Consider the following 25,587-nt stretch of genomic DNA (forward strand, 5'->3'; position numbering starts at 1 on the left):
TGGCTCCGGGCAAAGCCTTGAGCCACATTCATCTGGGCTTTGTTAGGACAACAGGGATGGTGTGGGGTTGCGGTGTTGGGGGGTTGCGGGGAGGACCACATCACTGGAGGGAGGGAGGCCGATGTCGGTGCCCAGGCTGGGCCCAGGGGACAGCAGGTCCTCACCTGGCTTGTGGCTGCCCCTGAGTTAGGCAGCCCGGATGGAGGGGCCCTTCCAGCCCTGCTGGCCCCGGTGATGCAGGGACTCAACTCCCCCTGGTCTCAGTGGCTCTTCCAGGAGAAACACAGCCTGCCCGAGGCAACACCACCCCACGATTTCGAGTCCCTCTGTCTACCCCTCCCCCCGCCAGGGCAGTGCCCCCTTGCCCAGAAGAGCCAGCGGCACTCCCAGCCCCTGGGGCACCACACAGCCCCTTGGGGAGGACGACCTGCTGGCCCCACACTCGGTGGATGGGCATTTCGGGGCCAGGATTTAATGGGGGTGACCCTGCCCAACCCCTCTATGTTGGTTACAAGGTGTCAGAAGAAAGGTGTTATTAACCCAGCTTCTTTTTTACAAGTCTTGTTTATTGAAAGGATCTGAAAATCGTAATAAGGCTTTCAATGACATTTAATAAATTTTCAAGAAATTAATATGAAACATTAAAATTTACGTCAAAAATCCAAAGTTTTCTAGATCATTTCCGTCTCGTGCTGCTTTAGAGCTCAGTTCACACCTTTTTTCTTCAGATGAGTGGCTGGAATTCTGAACACTGCTGTCTTCCGGCCCTGACGCTGGGTGCTGGTCCCTCTCTCCTCCTAAGCCCACGGCTGGGCCTCCCCTGTGCCCAGGGTCACGGCAGACTTAAAGCCAGGCCCGCTGCCCAGAATCACACTCGGGGTTTTTGGACGCTTAAGTCTGCCGATGCTGCGGTGCCCAGACGAGGGTGAGCGGGGGAGACACGTGCCTCAGAGAACGTGCCCAGGCGGAGCCGGGTGGCTGCGGGAAGCTCACCGGCGGCGGCGAATGTTTTGTGCCGCCTTTTTCTTATCAGTCTCCAGCAGATGAGGACAACTTCATGTGCAAAACTCAGAGCAGTTACTCAAAATACAGACGCCCGGGCAGCAGTAACCAGGACACCAGGCTCTGACCACGGCCTCCACACACCTGTGCCCGTGGAAGAGGCGCGTGCCGGGGTAGCAGCACCCACATGCACCACAGCTGCCAGTGCTTTGCAGGCTGGAGACTCATGGTAGAGGCAGGAGGAGAATCAGCGTGTTGAGTCCCTCGCCGTGTTCGTGTCAAAGATTCTCATTACAGTTGCAAGATAAAAGGGATCACGATCACTAGCCCCGGAAATCCCCATCTCCCGGACCACCAGGATCGCACTGAACAGAATGGTCCCCGAATGGTCCCCGAAGACAGCGTCTTGCAGAACACAAATGTAAACATTTAATGGCAGACGGCTCCCTTCCCCCGAAATCTTCACAAAAGTGTGTACAAGAAAAGATGCACATAAGCATTTCAGAAACTTTAAAAGAATCTCTAAAAAGTATATACAGGATTTAAACCCCCTTCCTGGGAGCGGAAGCTACGTGAGGAATGTGTGGGTCGCCAGCGATGCCAGCCCCCTTCCCACTGAGGGTCCCAGACTCGTGGGGCCTCGAGCGGGGAGGGCTGGACAGCAGGGGACGCATCCAACCTCCCCAGAAACTGCGCAGAACAAAACCACCTTGCCAGCCACCGGCAAGACCAGACTTTTCAACAGCGCCTGCGCCGGGGGTTTCCCTGCAGAAGTTTTAAGGAAAGAGGTGCAGGCCAAGGGGAAAAGCATCGCAGCTCAAGGAAGGTTTTTGGCTGAGACATTTATTTTCAACATTGAAGGACAGGTCGAGTCATTCCGACCCCTCTGAATTTCAATCGACTGATCTGTGGAATTATGGCGGCTGGAGGCTGTGCTCCAGGGACCCCCCACGGGGTCGGTGGGACAGAAGCACTCCCAGCCCATTTCTCACTGCTTCTTTAGAAAAGCAAAAAAAGTCAGACTTAAAATATTAAAAAAAACAGCTGATCTGGACCAAAGGGCAGACCCAGGCTCTGACCCAGCTACAGGAAGGAAGTGGCCGTGCCATTGAGACAGAGGCGGTCACAGACACACACAGATTGGTCTGTCCCCAGAGGGAGCTTGGAGGGCAGAAAAGAAGACAGCGGAAGGATTCCGGCCTGGACAGGGCTCGACCTAGCCCTCCCCCTCCTCCTCCTCCTCCTCCTCCTCCTCGAAGTGGGCTTGCTTCTTCCGGACGTTCCAGTGCAGGCACTGCGCGAGGCTCTCAAACCAGTCGCTCACGGGGTCCCGCACGCAGATGGAGGGGAGCGGGTAGCATGAGGTAGTGATGCTGATGCTGGGGCGGGAGAGCAGCCGCCTGAGCCAGGGCTTCCAGAAAGGCCCGCCCCAGCCAAGAACCCTCCCTCCCTCCCGGGGAATGGCTGGGACTCTTTTCCTGAGGGGCCAGGCAGCCCCTCCCTGAGGCAGGCTTGAGGGGTGCCCCATGGGTGCTGGGACAGAGCCGCCCCAGGTCCTGGAGGGGACGGTGCAGGGAAATGACAAACTCTGCCCCAGGGCCCTCAGGGGTGAGGTCCCAGGAGGTGGGGGAGGGCAGCCCTCATGCAAGGGCGGGCAGCTGTGCCGGGGGGGGGGACACCCTCAGGCCTCTGCTGGGGTCACGCTTGCATGTGCCACCGTATGTGACCTGCTGCCGCCGGCACGGGTGCCCTGTGACACTCTAAGACCCAGGGACTCAGGCCCTGTGGTGCTCTAGGGGACAAGCTGTGTCTACAGGCCAACCCCAAGAGGGCAGGCGCTGCCTGGCTCAGGGAGGAGGTTGGCAGGCAGTGCCCAGCCCGGCCTGCAGCCCACACCTGTCTCCGTGGCGGATCTCTTGTCTCTTCCGTCCATCGAAGGACACCCATGCTGTGTTCCTTGCTTCAGGTGACAGCATGATCTGAGGGTCAAGCAGGGAGAGGGGTGGGCCCCCAGCTGTGGGGAGGACACTTCTAGGCACCCACCCCCGAGTGCTCGCCAGAGGCCGAAGGTTGGGCAGCTCTGACCCTGCGTTGTGGACGGTGGAGTGCGCATCTTACAGGCACTGGCCTAGCTCAGCACCGCCAGAGACCAACAATGGCGGGAAGCCCCTCAGACCAGGGCCCCGGGCACCTGGGTGGACAGATCTCGGGCAGGGCTTGCCTCTGAGGGCACGGACGGCCCTAGGATGGTGAGGCCATGTCTGAGGCTGGAGCCAGCACGGCAGAGCTGAGCACTAGGTCCGGGCTTTGTGCTGCATGGGGTCAAATGACTCACAAACCGGAAAAGGAGCGTCGTTGGCTCTGACCTTCAGCTCGACCCCTGCGGGGACCACGATGGGCCGGAAGGACAGCGAGTGGGGGCAGATGGGCGTGATCATGATGGCCGGCACGTTGGGGTGGATCATGGAGGCCCCGGCCGCGGCCGCATACGCCGTGCTGCCCGTCGGGGTGGACACGATCACTCCTGACAGGGACAGGCGCAGGCGTCACTCCCGCCCAAGGGACGCTCAGGGCCCCAGGACAGCGCTGCGGGCCTTACCATCGCCCTGCACCGTGGTGATGAGGTGTCCGTCCAGGTAGACATCCACGTTGGACAGGTAGGAGGAGGGGCCTCTGTCAATCACCACCTCATTCAGGACCTGGAGGGGATGACAGCATTGCACACTCAGGGCGGGTGGGGCCGCACAGCTCACAGACACGGCCGTCCCACCTAGCCAGGCTCTGCGGAAGGCCCTCGCCCCTGGGACCCAAGTCCCCCCACCCCGGGCCCCTCACCGAGGCTGAGGCACCTCCACTCACCTGGTACTGCATGGCCTGCTTCCCGACATCCATGTCCAGGCCCGCAGCCCGTGAGCCATTTTCACCCAGCCCGTTGTGCACCGCTGTCTTCTTCCCCCGGAGCTCCTTCACCACCCTGACCTTCAGCCGGCTCCGGAGAACAACAGCTGCGTTTCCTGAGGTCCGGTGGGAGTCACAGGGCATCAGAGGGCACGGGTCAGAGGGCTTCAGCGGGAGTCAGAGGGCGTCAGCGGGAGTCGGAGGGTGTCGGAGGGAGTCAGAGGACGTCAGAGGGAGTCGGAGGGCGTCGGAGGGAGTCAGAGGGCGTCAGCGGGAGTCAGAGGGCGTCACAGAACGTCGGAGGGCGCTGGAGGGAGTCAGAGGGCGCCAGTGGGAGAGCTGCCAGAGGGCCAAGCAGAACGCCGGGAGGGAGCTGGCCAGAGGGCGTCACAGAACGCCGGAGGGCGCTGGAGGGAGTCAGAGGGCGTCAGCGGGAGTCAGAGAGGGCGTCAGCGGGAGTCAGGGCGTCAGAGGGCGCGCGTCAGCAAGGCTGGCAGGGTCGGGGCCCAGCCCAGGGAGGCCAGCGCTGGTCCCTGCTCCCAAGTTGACACTTCTGTGCCTTTTGTTTGTTTGTTTGACGGAGTCTCACTCCATCACCCAGGCTGGAGTGCAGTGGTGCGATTTCGGCTCACTGCAACCTCTGCCTCCTGGGTTCAAGTGATTCTCCCACCTCAGCCTCCCAAGAAGCTGGAACTACAGGCGTGCATCACCACGCCCGGCTAATTTTTGTATTTTTAGTAGAGACGGGGTTTCACCGTGTTGGCCAGGATGGTCTCATCTCTTGACCTCGTGATCTGCCCGCCTCGGCCACCCACAGTGCTGGGATTACAGGTGTGAGCCACCGCACCCAGTGGACACTTCTGTGCCTTCTGAGTGAGAATCAGCTCACTTCTGCCCAACAGGCAGGGCAGCTTCAACCTGTGATCTGCTGAAACTTCTCAGTGTTAGTAAAAAAGGTTTGAACCACTCAAGATTTAGAAATCCCTGAATCTAGAAACCTTTCGATGTTTGCTCCATGCATCAATAAATAAAACAAACCCTCCACAACCAAGCGAGACGACAGCCCCAGGATCAGAGCTGCTTGTGGCTCCAGAACATTCCAACTCACCCTCTATCACCTGAGTAACTTGGGACTGAAAGTTCTCAAAGCTGAACGGGGTCAGGAAGCCCAGGGAGCCCAGGTGGAAGGCCATGACCGGAGGGACGCTGCCCTGTGAGCCGACGGAGAGGTCATTCAGCGCCCAGGCCGTGCACTCCCACACCACCCAACTTTGCACCGGCACCTCAGGAGGGACCCAGCTCTGTGGGGACAGCACCTCTGACCCTCTGCAAGAGGGACTGGCCATGTGGACGAGCAGAAGGGGACGTCGCAGGCCAGGGTGGGCTGGGCCACCAGGGCCAAGGTGGGTGTGGGGAGCTGGTGAGAAACAAAGGTAGCAGAGCTGAGCAGCCCCCTGGACGTGGAGGGCAGGGGAGCCAGCGGGGGCGGGTGGGAGGCGGCCTCGGGGTCACAGCCTCGCGCCCCACAGGTGCTAATGGGGAGATGAGGAGGAGAGCGGGGTGGGCTGCGGGCATTTCCGGGTGTCACCAACGCAGCGGGCCAAGGGCAGAGCCAGGGTCCCCGCACAGTGTGGCCCTACAGCCCAGGGGGAGAGCCATGCTGCCGAGAAACCAGGAAGAAGAGCTCGAGGGAGGCCTGGAGGGGATGGGCCAGTACGCAAGGTCATCTCCCAGGACCTGCTGCCCTGCACCACTCCCTCCTGTCCCAGGCGCTCTGGCCACCCCCAGCTGTAGCACTGTGTCCACACTGCCCCTAGCCCCACCATTGCGCCCCACCAGGATGCCACCATGGGAGTCGGTGCTGGCCGCTCTAGATGACTGCTCTCGCATAAAGCTACGGGGTGAAAAGTAATGGAAGCCATGGTTGTGAGCCCCTCGTTACACAGCACCTAGACTAGAACCTGGTGCGCGTCTGGAAACGTCAGCGCTTCACCTGGAAAAGCGAGGAAGCGTACAGCAGCGTCCCGTCTCCCCCCAGGCAGATGATGAAGTCTATCTGATTGGAAATGTCATCATAATCTAGGAAACACAAAGCAAAACCAAGAAGAGGCTGTCACAGGGCGGCCCCTCCGTGGTACAGTGCGCAGACACCAATGATGAGGGCAACAGTGCCAGAAGCTTCCACTGGGGCAGGGAACTGTGCTGGAGAAACCAAGGACAGAGCTGCCGACAGCCCACCTTCTCGAAAGGTACAGAATTTCTTCTTCACTGCCCCAAAGCTTTCATCGCTGGCGATGGCAGGGTCTTCCAGCACTTTCTTTTCCACATACACGATCATGTTGTTCTCCTGGAAGCAAAGTGCCAACCTGCTCATTCCACCTGCAGACCCCACCCTCCTGCAGGGAGGTTCCCGACTCACGGGCGTTGGAATCAGAGACCTGGCACTGTGGCCTGCATGCCCGCCCCTCCCAAGCTGACGCTGAAGCTTCATCACCAATGCACCAGATTAAGCAGCAGCACCTTTAAGAGATGATTGGGCGGAGGGGCTCCCTTCTCAGGGACTGACTAAGGCTGTTATTTCGGTTTCCCAGCTCTTTCGTGCCGCGCCCCCCACGCCTGCTCTTCTGCAGGGAGGACACGGCAGGAAGGCCCACGCCAGATGCAGCCCCTTGATCTTGGACTTCCCGGCCTCCAGGGCCATGAGCCCATCCGGCCCATTGTTGATCACCCAGTCTGGTGCTTGTCATGGCAGCACACACAAACCCAGACACGTGGGCAGATCCCTGCTCGGTCCCCAGTTCCAGACAAGTAGTCATTTCCCAGCACTTGAGGTGGTTCCCGTGGTCTCACGGGGCAGCGATATGGACGGAGGCCCCCCCACAACTCCGTGTGCACCCCAGGCCCCGTTCCCCCCCGCCCCGCGTGCCTCCATGAGGTGCGTGCAGAGCTCCTTGAACGGCTGCAGTAGGCTGGCGTCTCTCATCTTCTTGATGACAAGGACGCTCTTCGGAGACTTGTTCCACGTCAGCCGCTGGCTTGCAGGGTCCTGAATGTGCCTTTAGGGGAGGAGAAAAGAGTTCACACCAGCAGTGATCTCCACCTCGTGGAAAAGGTGTACGACTTAGAAAAGAAAAAACAACTTTAAAAAGGTGTTTTCACCTCCCAGGGAAATGTGCTCAGTGGCCACGGGCAGGGCCGAGGGTCGCACCGGTACCCCCAGCCACCTGGTGCCAGGGGCCTGGCCACAGAGACAGGGTCAGGGGTCAGTAGGGTCCTGAATGACCACCACTCAGCTGCTTGGCCCATCACACGCAGGCTCAGGCCCACACTCCCCGCCCGGGCACCGCACTGACCCAAGCGCATGCACTGCTGCTGCCCTTCAGAGCCCCCAGCCACTTGCCTGCCTAGCTCCTCAGTGACGCTGGCGGGGCAGAAATGACCACGGAAGCCCATGGCCGGGCCACTCTTTCCTTGGTGCCCTCCTCAGGCCCCCACAAAAACCCAAACCAGCTGATGTGGGGATTCCGTCCCTAGGATCCCCTGCACATGGTTTCTGGCCCCACGTGAGCCCAGGACCCCTCAAGGACCCGCTTCCTGCCCTGCACACAGCTCACTGCATCCCTGCATGAACGGACTTTAACCTCACTCACTCTCACAGTAAAAATCACAGGTTTAAAAGTCCATGGCAGCCCTGAAACAGCCGCCTGCGCTTTGCTGGCTCCGACCCTGACCACTGTGCCCGGTGTTTCTCCACAGGCAGGGCCAGCCCCGGTGGGATTCCCATTACCACGTCAGTCACAGAAAGCATCCCAGCCTAGAACCAGAACACCCACCACGGAGCCTGCTCCTGTTCCCAGAAGCCAAGGGAGGGCGCAGCGGGGCTGGACACCGTGGTCAGCGCTTACCACCTGTCCTCAGCCCCACGGGCGAGTTCTTAAACCACCGCGCCGGCCAGCTAGTTCCAAGTTGCCCAACTGAGAAAGCTGCTGCCTGCCATGCCTCTTCCCAGCAGTGACTTCCCCGGGAGTGTGACCGTCCCACTAACAACCCCCAGAACCACAACACAGACGCCAATGGCAGCCACAGGGCCATGGACCTCAGCCCATCGCTCATCAGCACTCACCCTGCACAGGTATTACTGGGAGGCGTGGGGTCACTCATACCATCCCCTGTGAGCTCAGCACCTGTCCCGGGTCACACATGTGGCTTGCGAGGCGGCCCCTGCCTGCTGGGAGCCAGCCGGCATGTCCACAGCATCCAGGCCACGCTTGGCGAACACACGGCTGCCCCATCGGCATGGTCCTGACCGTGCGCCCACACTAGAAGCCTAAGCTCTGCATACTCAAAACTCAAAGCAAAACGCAATTATGATGCGACTTTAAAGTTGTTGTAAAAGCACCTAAGTCAAGAGCTTCTTACACTTATGAAAATCAAACAAAATCAAACAAAACCAAACCCAGTTTCCTCATTGGTCACATGGTCTTCCTGCTTAATCCCTACTGAAAAAAAGTCCTCAGTTCAGCAGCAAAGAGGCCACACTTCAGCTCCCTGCTCCTAACTGAGCCGGGCGGGACCAAGCCCTCTGTTCCCGTGGCCTCAGACCTGGCCAAGTACCCAGCCTCCAGCCTTGCCCAGCGCTGCGCCAGCCACTCAGGCTTGCAGAACCGGCTGGGCCACAGGGAAGGTGCCCTCAGGTCACAGTCAGGTGGAAGGGCGTTCCCTCCCAGCCCCCTCCCAGCTGCGTCACTCTGCTTGGCTCCGGCCCCAGGGCGTGCAGGTGGCTCACAGTCCTCTGGCCTGGTCAGCCAGCAAAGCCCACGCCCTGCACATGACTCCCCTGCTCTCCTTCCCATGGTCACCACTGACCCAGTGGCCCGGCCTACACCCATTCCAGCCCTGAGGTTCAGCTGAGCCCAGTCAGAGCCACTGGCGGCAGCGTCGTGCACGGGCCTAGGCACCCACCGCTCTGTGTGACCACAAACCAGTGCCTCGCCGTCTTCCTGGATCACCTGCAAAGCAGGACACCAGCCCTTGCAGGCACACAGGGCTGTGGGTGTTGTAGAGAGGGCAGGGGTGGCGTGAAGCCAGCACACCACAGCCTGGCCAGTTCCGACTGAGTGTCTCACACATGGGTGACCACACACACTGTGACACACGGACACTCATGCACCTCCACAACACATGCCAACCAGTTCCCTGGACAACAGAACAGGAAGCGGGTGCCCTCCTCGCCAGCCCCCCACAGGGTCTTGCTCTGGGCTATCAGGGAAGACGTGAGGTCAGATGCCTGGGAAGCCCCACCCTCCATGGCGGGGATGGGAAGCGGGAGGTTAGGATCCCAGAGACACAGAGGCGTGCTCCCATGGGGGGACCGAGAAAGCTGCGTGCCCCTCAACGCTGCCCCACAGCCCCACCGCCTCCCGCTCCTGCTGGGCTGTCTGACCTCGGGCAGCTCGGGGACCACCAAGTACACCCTGCTCTGAGGGCTGAGGCAGAACATGCACCCTTCCGGCGACCCGGCCCGGCCCGAGGGACTGATGGCTGGTGAAGGCAGTGGCCGAGATGCGAGTGACGAAGGAGCGGCTCTCCCAGGACCAGGAAGTGCAGGGAGGGCACCAGGCAGCGGGGGAGGGGGCCCGGCGGGGTGCCAGGGACAGCAAGCACAGGACGGCAGGATGGGGCCACGGCGGGCCCAGGAGGGCAGTGGAGCACCCTGGATCGCACACGTGGCTGCTGTGCAGGGAAGGGATGGTGAGGCCACGGCAAGCGGTCAGGAGTCCTCACAGCGGAGGGCAGCCGGGCAATAGTGCAGGGGAGCTGTTTGTATATTTTGGGGTCAAAGTGACAGAATCAGAAGATGGACTGGATGGGGGAATGCAAACAGGGGTCAGGTCCCCCGCTTCAGGCATTTGGCAGCGGTGACAGGTCACAGACACTCCAGGAACCGGCGGCACTGAGAGGGCTGGGCCTCAAAAGCACGAGTGCGAGTTACTTCCATCCTAAAGGGGCTGCCCTCAGCGTCCGGAGGCGGCAAGGCCAACCCCATCCCGCCTGGGGCGCGTGCTGCCACGGTGCCCCCAGTTTGCAGAGCAGCTCCTCGGATGGCCCCCCATGGCTCGCCTGGACCTGACCTTCGGTGACGGCCCAGGGCTGGCTGGGGCCTCTGTCCCTACTGTACGCCCCCAGCCTCCACTGCACTGGTGCCTGTCAGCGAAGGGCCATGCAGCGGCCGCCCCCAGTAGCCCAGAAATCGCAATGACACGGCCGCGTTGCGCTTTCTGGTCATCAGTCCCCCAGCAGCCCTCGCAGTGGAGCACTAGGCCCTCCCGCATGGTTCTCCCCTGCAGAAAGTGACGTGTGCACGACTCCGTGAAGGAGGAGGCCCTGAAGAGAGCCCGTTCTGTACAGAGGCCGGAGAGCTGAGGCACCCGTCCTAGAAGCACAGGCTTCTCTGGGGAAGAGGCGATGACGACATCTACCAGGTACAGAATACAACTCTCAGAGCTGGCTGGGTGCTCACTTTTTTTCTTTGGAGACGGTCTTGCTCTGTTGCCCAGGCTGGAATGCACTTTGCATAATCACAGCTCCCTGCAACCTCAACCTCCCAGGCTCAGGTGATCCTCCCACCCCAGCCTCCTCAGCAACTGGACTACAGGTGTGTGCAACCATGCCTGCTACTTTTTGTATTTTTCTTTTTTTGAGTCTGAGTCTTGCTCCGTCACCCAGGCTGGAGTGCAATGGTGCGATCTTCAGCTCACTGCAACCTCTGCCTCCCGGGTTCAAGCAGTTATCTGTCTCAGCCTCCCAAGCAGCTGGAATTACAGGTGCGTGCCACCACGCTTGGCTAATTTTTGTATTTTTAGTAGAGATGGGGTTTCACCATATTGGTCAGGCTGGTCTTGAACTCCTGACCTCGTCATCCGCCCACCTTGGCCTCCCAAAGTGCTGGAATTACAGGTGTGAGCCACCGCGCCTGGCCAATTTTTGTATTTTTTGTAGGGATGGGCTTTCACCATGTTGCCCGGGCTGGTCTCAAACTCCTGGGCCCAAGATCTGCCTGCTTTGGGATCCCACAGTACTGGGACTGCAGGTGTGAGCCACCGTGCCCAGCCCGGATTATAATTCTTTACACATAAAGCCCAGATATCAGATCTATCACTGTTGCGTTTTTCCCATAAGACACTATGATGGGCCTCCAGGCAGAATGTGTTGACAGACTGAACCATCAAACAGCAAACGCAACCCACCCCAGAACTCTCTCTTAGAAACAAAAAAGCAGGCCGGGCGCGGTGGCTCAAGCCTGTAATCCCAGCACTTTGGGAGGCCGAGACGGGCGGATCATGAGGTCAGGAGATCGAGACCATCCTGGCTAACACGGTGAAACCCCGTCTCTATTAAGAAATAGAAAAAACTAGCCGGGCGAGGTGGCGGGTGCCTGTAGTCCCAGCTACTCGGGAGGCTGAGGCCGGAGAATGGCGTGAACCTGGGAGGCGGAGCTTGCAGTGAGCTGAGATCCGGCCACTGCACTCCAGCCTGGGTGACAGAGCCAGACTCCGTCTCAAAAAAAAAAAAAAAAAAAAAAAAGAAACAAAAAAGCAGCCCTGAGTATCTCATATGGACGCCGCGCCCATGGGCTGTGACCCAGTCTCCAGGCTGCCCTGAGTATCTCATGTGGACACCACTGTGCCCACGGGCTGTGACCCAGTCTCCAGGCTGCCCTGAGTATCTCACGTGGACACCACTGCGCCCACGGGCTGTGACCTGGTCTCCAGGCTGCCCTGAGTATCCCATGTGGACACCACCGCGCCCATGGGCTGTGACCCGGTCTCCAGGCTGCCCTGAGTATCTCATGTGGACACCACTGCGCCCACGGGCTGTGACCCGGTCTCCAGGCTGCCTGGTGTCTGCCGCCCATGACCCCGGCTTGCCTGCCATCCCCTTTCTCAAAGCCCCTGGAGAAGCCACGGCTAGGGAACCCCCGCTCGGACGCCTGCACTCAGGGGGTTCAGGGAAGACGCCCATGTCGCTTTTTTCTTTTTGTTTAAATGACCTAAACTAAAACATGTACTTCTCAGGTGAAGTGCTAGAATCTTCCTCCACACAGCGATCCCACAACTCCACACACATCCCAAGGACTCCCCCCGACCTATGGCCCCCAGCACTCACATGATGGTCTGGGGGTTCTGCAGCACGCAGGCCTTTGGTCCAAAAGTGGTCACCGGGCATGGCCCATGGAGAGAGCGTGTCCTCCTGTGGGGAGAGGGCAGTGTCAGAGCCTGAAACCAGACATGCAGTGACATACACAGATACAGAGGAAGTTACACGCTAAGGCATACATGCAATTTGAAAGATGCCAACCCCATCTGCCCAGCAGCCACACAACAGCCCTTGGAAGGTTCTGCCCAGGTCCATGGCTGCACTGGAGCGGCACCTGTGAGGAGCACGCATGGCCATGCACCCCTCAGATCACGACCCAAGTCGGGGAGAGCTGCAGCCCAAACAAGGAAAATGACAGGGCCAGGGCCAGGGCCAGCCTGAGATCAGAATTCCTCAGTGTCTCCCCAGGACCCCTCTCTAGATCTGCATTTGGAACTCAAAACCTTAGACAACATCTCTAAATCGTCTAGATTAAAATTCTAGCAAAAATGTTCACTCTGGATTCATGTCAACAGCCAGGCATGGTGGCTCACACCTGTAATCTTAGCACTCTGGGAGGCCGGGCACGGTGGCTCACACCTGTAATCTTAGCACTCTGGGAGGCCGGGCACGGTGGCTCACACCTGTAATCTTAGCACTCTGGGAGGCCAAGGCGGGCGGATCACGTGAGGTCAGGAGTTTGAGAGCAGACTGGCCAACATGGTGAAACCCCCATCCCTACTAAAAAAAGAAAAATTAGCTGGGCGTGGTGGTGCATGCCTGCAGTCTGAGCTACTCAGGAGGCTGAGGCAGGAGAACTGCTTGAACCCAGGAGGTGGTGGTTGCAGAGAGCCGAGATCGAGCCACTGCACTCCAGCCTGGGTGAAAAGAGTGAAACTCTGTGTCTAAATACATAAATGAATGAATGACCCTGGATGAATGGATCAACAACTTTTCTAGTGATTTAAACATGACCAGGTCACAGTCAAATCACCCAGCCAGGGGCTGTGGCAGCTGCGTATGTCCTGGGGAGAATGCTGTCAGGACCCCTGCTCTCATCAGGGTCCAGCGCTGAGGCTGCCCTTGTCCTGGGTGCCCAGGAGCCTCCCAGTCCCATCACACACCCAGAAAACTCGCACACAGCCGGCCAAGCAACGGCCCAACAAAATCCTCAAGTCCCACCGCAGAAGCACGGCTTTCCGCTGCCTCACAGGGTCAGACAACCCCTGAAGAGCCGTTGTGCCACGAGGGCTGTTCCACAGCAGACACAGGCGTGGCCATCAGTGGTCATGGACTTGTTTACCTTGGCCTTTTAAAAATTGTAAAGTACAGGCCGGGCGCAGTGGCTCACGCCTGTAATCCCAGCACTTTGGGAGGCTGAGGCGGGCTGATCACGAGGTCAGGAGATCGAGACCATCCTGGGTAACACGGTGAAACCCCGTCTCTGCTAAAAATACAAAAAAAAATTAGCCGGGTGTGGTGGCGGGTGCCTGTAGTCCCAGCTACTTCGGAGGCTGAGACAGAAGAATGGCGTGAACCCAGGAGGCAGAGCTTGCAGTGAGCCGAGATCACGCCACTGTACTCCAGCCTGGACGATAAGCAAGACTCCATCTCAAAAAAAAAAAAAAGAAAAGAAAAGAAATTGTAAAGTACAGGCCGGGCGCGGTGGCTCACGCCTGTAATCCCAGCACTTTGGGAGGCCGAGACGGGTGGATCACAAGGTCAGGAGATCGAGACCATCCTGGCTAACACGGTGAAACCCCGTCTCTACTAAAAATACAAAAAATTAGCCGGGCGTGGTGGTTCATGCCTGTAATCCCAGCACTTTGGGAGGCTGAGGCAGGAGGATCACTTGAACCCAAGAGGCAGAGGTTGCAGTGAGCCAAGATTACACCACTGCACTCCAGCCTGGGCGACAGAGCAAGACTCCACCTCAAAAAAAAAAAAAAAAGTACATTACAAAATAAGAACTTTACTTACTTAGGAAATTAAAAGATTATTGTGGAAAACAATGTTTCTCGAAGTGGGTGTTGGGATTTAATGTTTGCTTCCCAAAGACAGGCTGTGCTTGGGCGTATTCGCCATCTCCTCCCCCACCTCACCCTAAAGGTGCCTGTCACCCACTACGGAGGCGACCTCTGACCCAGGGCTGCTGTCATCAGGTTCAGAATGAAACAGAAATGGTGCGTTATGCCAAAGAACCCACAGGGAAAAAAAAAAAGACCAAAGCAATTCTGTTCACGCAGTCACTGCGCTGGGTGGCCTGGAGGTACAGGACAACGACCCACTGACAAGAGGCATCTTGGTGACGCAGTGCCTGTGGGGCGAAGGCAGCCACCAGCCCTCGCAGCCTCCCGGCTCAGGCAGTGACTCTGTAGACAGAAAACGTGGGAGCAGCCTGTTTCCCCGTTGCTGCCACCAAGTGAGAGACGCTGCGGGCTCTCCCATCTCACCGAGTGAGACAACGTGCTTTCTAAGACTCTCTTTCACCAAAAAGCCCCCCTCGCATTTGATAGGCGTGATCCTTCTGTTAGGCAGCGTGGCTCTGGCAAGCTTCCACCTAAAACTCACCACATTTACTGTCACCAGACCAGAACAACGTCCCCAGGCACCATTGCAGCTGCACTTGTGCGGCCACCGTCATGTGAAGCCCGGGGCGCTGTTGCTCAAGCAGCACTGTGCAAGGGTGAGCACTGTGGGCACTCTGGGCACAGGAGGGAGACACTTGCCCAACATGGGAGAGGGCTGGGCCCGCCCAAGGCCACACTCACGACTCTGCCTCCACCAGCCCTGCATCACCAGGCAGAGCCCCCCAGCCTTCGCCTCTCAAAACGAGCAGAGCCAAGAGGGATGTCCCCTCACACCCCAGTGACTTATGTGGAGCAAATGTTTCCAGGCCAGGCGCAGTGGCTCACATCTGTAATCCCAACACTTTGGGAGGCCGAGGCGGGCAGATCACCTGAGGTCAGGAGTTCAAGACCAGCCCGGCCAACATGGTGAAACTCTGTCTCTACAAAAATACAAAAATTAGCCAGGGATGATGGCAGGTACCTGTAATCCCAGCTACCCAGGAGGATGAGGCAGGAGAATCACTTGAACCCGGGAGGTGGAGGCTGCAGTGAGCCAAGATCATACCACTGCACTGCAGCTTGGGGGACAGAGCGAGACTCCATCTCAAAAAGAAAAGTTTCCCCTCCAAGTTCGCTTCAGTCTAACATCAAGGGTCAGCATGGGTGCCAGTTGGATGGTTCTGTGCTGATACAGACAGACAAAGAAACACGGTGGCGCCCTGTGCCTGTGCTGGCATCTGGGAACGTGTGCCAGGCAGGTGTCCACGGGCCAGGCTCCCCCGTCAAGGGCACAGCTTCACCTGGGCAAGGACCCAGCTCCACCTTCCGGATGCATCGACACAGACTACTCAGGAGAATTCTTTGTAATCGTTTTAAGAAAGAATATTATGAAATCAGACGAGAAAAACAAGAGGAACCATCCTCCCTGGTTGTACCTGAACTCCTTGGTGCTTCCCAGGGCAGGCGAGGCAGACAGGCTGCGAGACTTGGCCCGGCCCCGGATGGGGTGGTTGTAACTCCAGGTCTCGTCGCCGTGGCAGGCCGAGCAGCAGTACGCAGCCGCGTCTGAGCTCAATTCCTTATTCATGGTCATTTTTTCTTGTTCCATTTCCATCGTCAGGAAATGAGAACTTCGGTCAGAAAAACACTGATGCCTTAATTTAATAAAATAAATAATGTAAATAAAGTAAATAAATATGTATGAAACAATAATAACTTACACATACATATGTTCCATTTCATCAAGGGGAAAAAATGGCTGAAGTCCAATTTACCAAAGTACTTTGAAAATAGACTGTTTCTATCCCAAAGATATTTAAGAACTACTCCAGGTTTTTGGCTGGGCGCCGTGGCTCAGGCCTGTAATCCCAGCACTTTGGGAGATGGAGGCAGGCAGATCACTTGAGACCATGAGTTCGAAACCAGCATAGCCTGACCAATATGGTGAAAACCCATCTCCACTAAAAATACAAAAATTAGCTGAACGCCTATAGTCCTAGCTACTCAGTAGGCTGAGGCAGGAGAATCGCTTGAACTCGGGAGGTGGCGGCTGCAGTGAGCCGAGATCAATCCAGCCTGGGTGACTACAGCGAAACTTCGTCTCAAAAATTGTTTTGTAAAATAACATTAACAAAAATAATTGTTTTTTAAAAGAACAAAATAGAAAGTCACACTGTGTGGCCAGGTGTGGTGGCTCATGCCTGTAAGCCCAGCACTTTGGGAGGCTGGGGAGAGAGGGTCAGTTGAGGCCAGGGGTTGAAGACCACTCTGGGCAACACAGAACTCTTCTCTACCAAAAAAACATGAGCCAGGCATGGTGACCCATGAGAGAGACCCTGTCTCTAGAAAAGAAAGATGCTGGCCGGGTGCGGTGGCTCACGCCTGTAATCTCAGCATTTTGGGAGGCTGAGGCGGGCGGATCACCTGAGGTCGGGAGTTCGAGACCAGCCTGACCAACATGGAGAAATTCTGTCTCTACTAAAATTACAAAATTAGCTGGGCGTCGTTGCACATGCCTGTAATCCCAGCTACTTGGGAGGTTGAGGCAGGAGAATTGCTTGAATCCGGGAGGTAGAGGTTGTGGTGAGCTGAGATTGTGCCATTACACTCCAGCCTGGGCAACAAGAGTGAAAGAAACTCCGCCTCAAAAAAAAAAAAAAAAAAGCTTTCTTGGAAACAATACAGCACATTAATAAGAGAGAGGAAGTGTACAATTTCAAATACCCTAGTCCAGAAAAGCTGACAAAATGGAACCAGCAGATATACTGTGAACTCCACGCCCTGCATTGTACATTCAGCACCAATGAAATATTTACCAAACTGACCAATATTAAGCCTCAAAGAAAACTAGTGAGGACAGAAAACCTCATCTTTTTCCTTCTTTCTTTCTTTGTTTTTTTGAGACAGGATCCCACCTCAGCCTCCCAAGTAGCTGGGACTACAAGACTACAGCACCACGTCCACTAATTTTTCTTCCTTTGGTAGAGACAGAGTCTTGCTAATGTTGCCCAGGCTGGTCTTCAACTCCTGGCCTCAAGTGATCCTCCCACCTCAGCCTCCCAACACAGTGCTAGGGTTATAGGCATGAGCCACCATGCCTGGCCTAGAACCTCATCTTTTTTTTTTTTGAGACATAGTCTCACTCTGTCACCCACACTGGAGTGCAATGGCGTGATCGCAGCTCACTACAACCTCTGCTTCCCGGGTTCAAGTGATTTTCCTATTTCAGCCTCCCTAGCAGCTGGGACTATAGGCATGTGCCACCACATCCAGCCAATTTTTTTCTATTTTTAGTAGAGACGGGGTTTCACCATGTTGGCCAGGCTGGTCTAGAACTCTCGACCTCAAATGCTCTGTCCGCCTCAGACTCCCGTACAGGCGTAAGCAATCACGCCTAGCCTGGAACCTCATCTTCTGACCACAATACAATAAAACCGGGAAGAGATAAAAGTAGAAACAAAGAAAAGCCCTCAACCACTTGGAAGTTTCTGAACTTTGTCTTAAGCAACTCAGGGATCAAAGTGAAGATCGGACCCAACACCTGGAACATCCAGAAGGTCAGAGCAACATACACAGCAGCCAGGGTCGGTTCAATCCCATCAAAGCTAGGTCACAACCCCTGGGAAGTCATGAACTGAGCACTCAATTCAATAAAGCTAGAAATAGAATAAAACAAGCTTCAGAAGAACAGAAGAGGGGCCATGCATGGAAACAATAAAAAATCACTCAATAGAGGCTAAACACATAAAATAAAGCCAAATATACCTTCTCATTAAAGAAGATAAATCTTAATAAACTCAGGACAAGGTAGATTCTGGCATTAAAAAGGATAAATGTGGCATTATGGACTGAATGTATCCTGCCCTAATTTATTTGTTATTTTTATTTTGTAGAGACAGGATCTCTCTGTGTTGCCTAGACTGGTCTCAAACTCCTGGGCTCAGGTGATCCTCCTGCCTTGGCCTCCCAAAGTGCTTGGATTACAGGTGTGAACCACTGCACCCAGCAATCCCCCAAATTCCTACATTGAAGCCCTAACTTCCAGTGTGGCTGAATATGGAGGTGGGCCTCTAAGAAAGGAGTTAAATGAGGTCAGCTGGGCACGGTGGCTCACACCTGTAATCCTAACACTGTGGGAGACTGAGGCGGGCAGATCATATGAGGTCAGTAGTTCGAGACCAGCCTGACCAACATGGTGAAACTCCGTCTCTAAAAAATACAAAAATTAGCTGGGAGTGGTAGCAGATGCTGTAATCCCAGCTACTTGGGAGGCTGAGGCAGGAAAAATGCTTGAACCCAGGAGGCAGAGCTTGCAGTGAGCTGAGATTGTGCCATTGCACTCCAACCTGTGCCACAAGAGCGAAACTCCATCTCAAAAAAAAAAAAAAGAAAAAATGAGGTCATAAGTGTGGGGTCTGATCAGATAGAATCAGCATCATTGTAAGAAGAGACACCAGGGTAGGCATGGTGGCTCACTCCTGTAATCCCAGGGCTTTGGGAGGCTGAGGTAAGAGGATCACTTGAGGCCAGGAGTTCAGGAACAGCCTGGGCAACATAGCAAGATTCTGCTTCTACAAAAAAAAAAAAACCCAACAACAAAAAGAGTTGGACAGAGTGGTGCATGCCTGTAGTCCCAGGTACTTGGAGGCCAAGGCAAGAGGATCACTTGAGACCAGGAGTTTGAGGTTGCAGTGAACTGTGATTGTGCTGCTGCACTCCAGCCTAGGCAATAGAGACCCTGTCTCAAATACAAAACAAAACAAAACAAAAAGAAAACAAAACATCGGAAGAGTTCTCTCCACACCTCTGTTCCCACACTCACTGGACACAAAAGTAAAGCCAGAGAAGATGGCCATTACAGTGAGAAAGAGAGTTCTCACAATGAACCAAATTATCTGGGACCCCGACCTTGGACACTCGGCCTCCAAAGCTGTGAGAACAAACATTTCTGTTGTTTCTGCGCCCCCTGCCCCATGCCTGTGGTGCTTTGTTACAGTAGCCTAAATAAAACAACTAAAATATGTGAGATGATGGCAAGGTGGGCAGAAGGAAAGTTCAGATGGACAAGACTGTGGGCCCTATGCTAAGGTCAAAGTCAAGGGGTTCTCTGAATACCCAAAAAGCTGGTTATCACTCTGGCTGCGTTTTACAATCACCTTAGAGTTTCCAACAAAACCAATTCCTACGTGCCCTCTAGGCTGAAGGATGAGAACCTGAAGGCACAGCCCAGGCACTGGCACTTTAAAGAGCTCCCTGGAGGATTCCAATGTTTAGCGAGAATTGACAGCACTGCTCCAGTGGGTCAGTATCTTCCCAGCTTAAGACATACCAGGCTGGGTGTGGTGGCTCACGCCTGTAATCCCAGCACTTAGGGAGGCCAAGGTGGGCGGATAACTTCAGGCCAGGAGTTCAAGACCAGCCTGGCCAACATGATGAAAAACCCTGTCTCTACTAAAAGTACAGGCTGGGCTGGGCACGGTGGCTCACGCCTGTAATCCCAGCACTTTGGGAGGCCGAGGTGGGCAGATCATGAGGTCAGGAGATCAAGACCATCCTGGCTACACGGTGAAACCCCGTCTCTACTAAAAAAAATTTCCTGGGCATGGTGGCAGGTGCCTATAGTCCCAGCTACTAGAGAGGCTGAGGCAGGAGAATGGTGTGAACCCGGGAGGCAGAGCTTGCAGTGAGCCAAGATCATGCCACTGCACTCCAGTCTGGGTGACAGAGCAAACTCCATCTCAAAAAAAAAAAAAAAAATACAGGCTGGGTGCAATGGTTCAAGCTGGTAATCCCAGCACTTTGGGAGGCCGAGGTGGGTGGATCACCTGAGGTCAGGTGTTTGTGATCAGCCTGGCCAACAAGGCGAAACCCTGTCTCTACTAAAAATACAAAGGTAGCTGGGCGCAGTGGCAGGCGCCTGTAAATCCCAGCTACTCGGGAGGCTAAGGCAGGAGAATTGCTTGAACCCAGGAGGCAGAAGTTGCAGTTAGCCATGATTGCACCAGCCTGGAGACAGAGCAAGACTCTGTCTCAAAAAAAGAAAAAAAAAAAAAAAATTAGCTGGGTGTAGCGGCGCGTGCCTATAATTCCAGCTGCTGGAGAGGGTGAGGCATGAGAATTCCTTGAAGTTGGGAGACGCAGGTTGCAGTGAGCTGAGATCGTGCCACTGCACTCTAGCCTGGGCGACAGAGCAAGACTCCATCTCAAATGGGAAAATAAAAAAGAAAAAGAAGAAAGAAAAAAAGACATACCAGTGTTTAGGTCGGGCGCCGTGGCTCACGCCTGTAATCCCAGCACTTTTGGGAGGCCGAGGCGGGCGGATCACGAGGTCAGGAGATCGAGACCATCCTAGCTAACACGGTGAAACTCCGTCTCTACTAAAAATACAAAAAATTAGCCACGAGTGGTTGCAGGCGCCTGTAGTCCCAGCTACTTGGGAGGCTGAGGTAGGAGAATGGCGTGAACCCAGGAGGTGGAGCTTGCAGTTAGCTGAGATTGTGCCACTGCACTCCAGCCTGGGCGACAGCACGAGACTCTGTCTAAAAAAAAAAAAAAGACATACCAGTGTTTCATCCAAATACTTAAAAAATTCGGCCAGACATGGTGGTTCACACCTGTAATCCCAGCACTTTGGGAGGCCGAGGTGGGTGGATCATTTGAGGTCAGGAGATTAAGACCAGAAATACAAAAAAATGGCCGGGAACGGTGGCTCTTGCCTGTAATCCCAGCACTCAAAAAAACAAAAACAAAAACAGAAACAAAAAAATTAGCCCGGAGTGGTGGTAGGCACCTTAATTCCAGCTATGCAGGAGGCTGAGGTAAGAGAACAGGAGAATTGCTTGAACCCGCGAGGCAGAGGGTGCAGTGAGCTGAGATTGCACCACTCACTCCAGCCTGGGTGACAGAGTGAGACTCTGCCTCAATTAAAAAAAAAAAAAAAAACTATGAAAAATTCAATGAAAACCAGAACCTACAAAAACACATCTGGTATAACTACTCCTATTCAGGACTATACTAGAGGCCACAGCCAGTGCAATAACATAAGAAAAAAGTAAAAGGTACAGTGACAGAAAAGGTTTGGCATAGAAAGTAGGTCTGTTAAACAAAGTAAGAAAAGGAACAAGTGAAGTTGTACTTGCAGATGACATGACATTTCTATGTAGAAAAACATAAATAAGTGAGTTTATTAGCAAGGTTTCAGGAGGCAATTTCAATACACAAAAATCAATTGTATTTCTATATACTAGCAACAGACAACAGGAAATTGAGACCATCCTGGCTAACATGGTGAAACTCTGTGTCTACTAAAAATACAAAAATTTAGCCAGGCTTGGTGGCGGGTGCCTGTAGTCCCAGTTACTTGGGAGACTGAGGCAGGAGAATGGCGTGAACCCGGGAGGTGGAGGTTGCAGTGAGCAGAGAACCCACAACTGCACCTCAGCCTGGATGACAGAGCAAGACTCTCTTTCAAAAAAAAAAATAATAATAACACTATAATTTATGGCCGGGTGCAGTGACTCACGCCTGTAATCCCAACACTTTGGGAGGCCGAAGTGGGTGGATCATCTGAGGTCAGGAGTTTGTCATTAGCCTAACCAACATGGTGAAACCTCATCTCTACTAAATATAAAAAATTAGGCCAGGCGCAGTGGCTCACGCCTGTAATCCCAGCACTTTGGGAGGCCGAGGCAGGCGGATCACGAGGTCAGGAGATCGAGACCATCCTGGCTAACATGGTGAAACCCCGTCTCTACCAAAACCACAAAAAATTAGCCGGGCATGGTGGCGGTACCTGTGGTCCCAGCTACTCGGGAGGTTGAGGCAGGAGAATGGCGTGAACCCAGGAGGCAGAGTTTGCAGTGAGCTGAGATCGTGCCACTGCACTCCAGTCTGGGTGACAGCGAGACTCCGTCTCAAAAAAAAAAAAAAAAATTAGGTAGGCATGGTGGCACACACCTGTAATCCCAGCTATCTGGGAGGCTGGGGCAGGAGAATCACTTGAACCTGAGAGGTGGAGGTTGCAGTGAGCTGCGATTGCACTGCAGCCCTGGTAACAAGAGTGAAATTTCGTCTTTAAAAAAATAAATGATTTATAATATCATTAAAAATATAAAATATGTAGGGATATATTTGACAAAAGACATGTAAGAACTGCATACTGAAAACTACAATATACTGCTGACAGAGATCAAAGGAAATCTAAATAAATGGAGAGACATACCACGTTCATGGATTGGAGGACTCAATATTAAGATCTTAGATCTCATCAAATTGATCTGCAAATGTTATCCAAACAGAACCATCAAAATCCAAGCAGGATTTCTAAAGGAAAGGACAAGCTGATCAAATTCACATAAAAATGTAAAGTATCTAGACCAGCTAAAAAAACTGAACAAGAACAAACATGGACGGCTAAGTTCATGACTTGTTGAAAAACTATGGGAACCCGACAGCGTGGTAGTGTCAAAACGGACATACACATCAAGGAAACAGGACAGCCAGCCCAGAGGCAGACGCCACAGACCCCCACACACATGCAGTCAATGGATTTTTAACAGGTGCTGAGGTGATTCAACATGGGGGAGGATAATCTTTTCACCCAATAGTTCTCAGCAACTGGACAGCCATGTCTAAAAGAATGAAGCCCAACCATTTCCTCATACTAAATACAAATATTAACTCAAAATGGATTATAGACCTAAATGTGAGGACTAAAACTACAAAACTTTTTAGAAGAAAGCATTGGAATTATTTTTCTTTTTCTTTTTTTTTGGAGACAGAGTCTCACACTATTGCCCGGGCTGGAGTGCAAAGGCATAATCTCGGCTCAATGCAACCTCCGCCTCCTGGGTTCAGGTGATTCTCCAGCCTCAGCCTCCCGAGTAGCTGGGATTACAGGCGTCCGCCACCATGCCTGGCTTATGCTTTGTATTTTTCAGTAGAGACGGGGTTAACTCCCGACCCTGTGATCTGCCCACCTCGGCCTTCCAAAGTTCTGGGATTACAGGCGTCCGCCACCATGCCTGGCTTTTTTCTTTTTTTTTTTTTTGTGAGACAGGATCTCCCACTGTTGCCCAGGCTGGAGTACAGTGGTGTGATCTCAGCTCACTGCAGCCTCAACCTCCCAGGCTCAAGCAATCCTCTCACTTCAGCCTCCCAAGTAGCTGGGATTACAGGCCTGCACCACCACACCTAGCTTATTTTTTTTGGTTTTTTTTTTGGGGGGGGGGGTGGAGATGGGGTCTCCTTATGTTGTACAGGCTGGTTTCGAACTCCTGGGCTCAAGTGATCCTCCCACCTTGGCCTTCCAAAGTGTTGGGATTACAGGCGTGAGCGACTGCACCCAGCTGGAAAAAGTCTTAGTGGTGTTTAAAATCTTTTATACTTAATGGAACACTGATCTTTGGTTTTTTTTCTGTTTTAGGCAGGGTCTTACTCTGTCTCCAGGCTGGAGAACAGGGGTGCAATCATGGCTCACTGGAGCCTCTACCTACTGGGCTCAATCCTCCCACCTCAGCCTCCTGACTACCTGGGACTACAAGCATGTGCCACCATGCCTGACTAATTTTTGTATTTTTTTGTAGAGATGAAGTTTTGCCATGCTGCCCAGGCTGACCTCGAACTCCTGGGTTCAAGCAATCTCTCCGCCTCAGCATCCTAAAGTGCTTGGATTACAGGCGAGAGCTTGGATTACAGGCGTGAGCCACTGTGCCTAGCCAAAACACTGTTAAGAAAATTAAAATACAGCTGGGTGTGGTGGCTCATGCCTGTAATCCCAGCACTTTGGGAGGCCAAGGCAGGAGGATCGCTTGAGTTCTGGAGTTCAAGACCAGTTCTGGGTCTTGCTAGTGGTGGTGGTTATATAATTAATTTATGAGGTAACACTGCATAGAGCCACACACATATACACACATGTAAAACTGGGGAAACCTGAATAAGGTCTACAGTTCAGTTAGCAGTATTTCAATTCCCTGGTTTTAATATTGTACTATGGAGGTGTATGGAGGTGTAAGATGTTAACACAAGGGCCAGCATGGTGGCTCAGGCCTGTAATCCCAGCACTTTGGGAGGCTGAGGCAGGATGATCACCTGAGGTTGTGAGTTTGAGACCAGCCTGACCAACATGCAGAAACCCATCTCTACTAAAAATACAAAAAATTAGCCTGGCTTGGTGGCGGGCCCCCGTAATCCCAGCTACTTGGGAGGCTGAGGCAGGAGAATCACTTGAACTTGGGAGGTGGAGGTTGCGGCGAGCCGAGATCAGATCATGCCATTGCACTCCAGCCTGGGCAACAAGAACCAAACTCCGTCTCAAAAAAAAAAAAAAGATGTTAACAGAGAGGGAGCTGGTGAAGGGCACAGGTGTCTCTCTGTACTATTTTTACAACTTCCCATGAACTAGTCTATGATTATTTTTCTTTTTTTCCCCCAGACGAAATCTCGTCCCCCAGGTTGGAGTGCAGTGGCGCGATCTCAGCTCACTGGCAACCTCCGCCTCCAGGGTTCAAGCACTTCTCATGCCTCAGCCTCCCGTGTAGCTGGGATTTTAGGCGTCTGCCACCACAGCTGGCTAATTTTTGTATTTTAAGTAGAGATGGGGTTTCACCACATTGGCTGGACTGGTCTCGAACTCCCGACCTCAGGTGATTCGCCCACCTCGGCCTCCCAAAGTGCTGGGATTACAGGCGTGAGCCACTGCACCAAGCAGATTACTTCAAAATAAACAGTTAATAAAGGTCAGGCACAGTGGTTCACATCTGTAATCCCAGCACTTTCAGAGGCCGAAGCAGGGGAATCACTTGAAGTCAGGAGTTGGAGACCAGCCTGGGCAACACAGCAAGATGTTTTGTTTAATATACAAAAATATTAATAAAAAATAAACCATTCAAAATTACAAAATGTTAAAAAAAAACATGTATTCTTATTACTGCTACATTACCTAGAAGCTCTACTTTGTGCGTGTGTGTGTGTGTGTGTGTGTGAGAGAGAGACAGAGAGAGAGAGAGAGAGACTGAGACTGAGAGGCAGGGTCTTGGAGTGTAGTGGTGCAATTACAGCTTACTGCAGCCTCAATCTCCCAGGCTCAAGGGATCCTCCCATGTGGCTAAGACCACAGGCATGTGCCACTACGTCTGGCTAATTTTTAAAATTTTTGTAGAGACAGGGTCTTGTTACATCAAACGGGCTGATCTTGAACTCCTGGGCTCTGGTGACCCTGCTGCACTGACCTCCCAAAGCATTGGGATTACAGGCATAAGCCACTGCACCCAGCCGAGAAGCTCTGTTCATATTTATTCGCGAAGATCAATTTGATGACTAAGCAGTAAGATAATTTATAAAATAATACTAAAACTTTAAACAATTATCTTAAACAATACGCACATATATATACACACACACACACATATTTAATAGGCATCTCCAATACCATAACCAGTGTTTTTTTTTTGTTTTTTTTTTTTTTGAGATGGAGCTTCACTGA

General features: G+C 53.9%; 1 protein-coding gene across 15 annotated transcripts in view; it reads right to left on the reverse strand.

Moving 5' to 3' along the window:
* Positions 1–545: 545 nt before the first annotated feature.
* The window catches only part of NADK (NAD kinase), a 30,780-nt gene continuing 5,738 nt past the window's right edge, over positions 546–25,587 (reverse strand). For 3 of the 15 annotated variants that reach the window (XM_031663604.1, XM_031663610.1, XM_031663605.1), the window contains exons 2-13: positions 22,327–22,427; positions 15,542–15,760; positions 12,067–12,150; positions 6,827–6,956; positions 6,139–6,247; positions 5,894–5,979; positions 5,009–5,111; positions 3,862–4,016; positions 3,602–3,701; positions 3,342–3,526; positions 2,899–2,981; positions 546–2,402 (exon numbers count right to left, since the gene is read on the reverse strand). In XM_031663604.1, coding sequence (XP_031519464.1) covers positions 2,219–2,402; positions 2,899–2,981; positions 3,342–3,526; positions 3,602–3,701; positions 3,862–4,016; positions 5,009–5,111; positions 5,894–5,979; positions 6,139–6,247; positions 6,827–6,956; positions 12,067–12,150; positions 15,542–15,720 — 1,398 coding nt within the window. In that variant the 5' untranslated portion in view covers positions 15,721–15,760; positions 22,327–22,427 and the 3' untranslated portion in view covers positions 546–2,218. Of the gene's footprint in view, positions 2,403–2,898; positions 2,982–3,341; positions 3,527–3,601; positions 3,702–3,861; positions 4,017–5,008; positions 5,112–5,893; positions 5,980–6,138; positions 6,248–6,826; positions 6,957–12,066; positions 12,151–15,541; positions 15,761–20,356; positions 20,402–22,326; positions 22,428–25,587 lie in introns of those variants that run through there. The other 12 variants (XM_031663603.1, XM_031663613.1, XM_031663609.1 and 9 more) reach the window with 8 other exon arrangements.

The sequence above is a fragment of the Papio anubis genome, chromosome 1 (assembly GCF_008728515.1).
Source record: "Papio anubis isolate 15944 chromosome 1, Panubis1.0, whole genome shotgun sequence".
Classification (NCBI taxonomy): domain Eukaryota; kingdom Metazoa; phylum Chordata; class Mammalia; order Primates; family Cercopithecidae; genus Papio; species Papio anubis.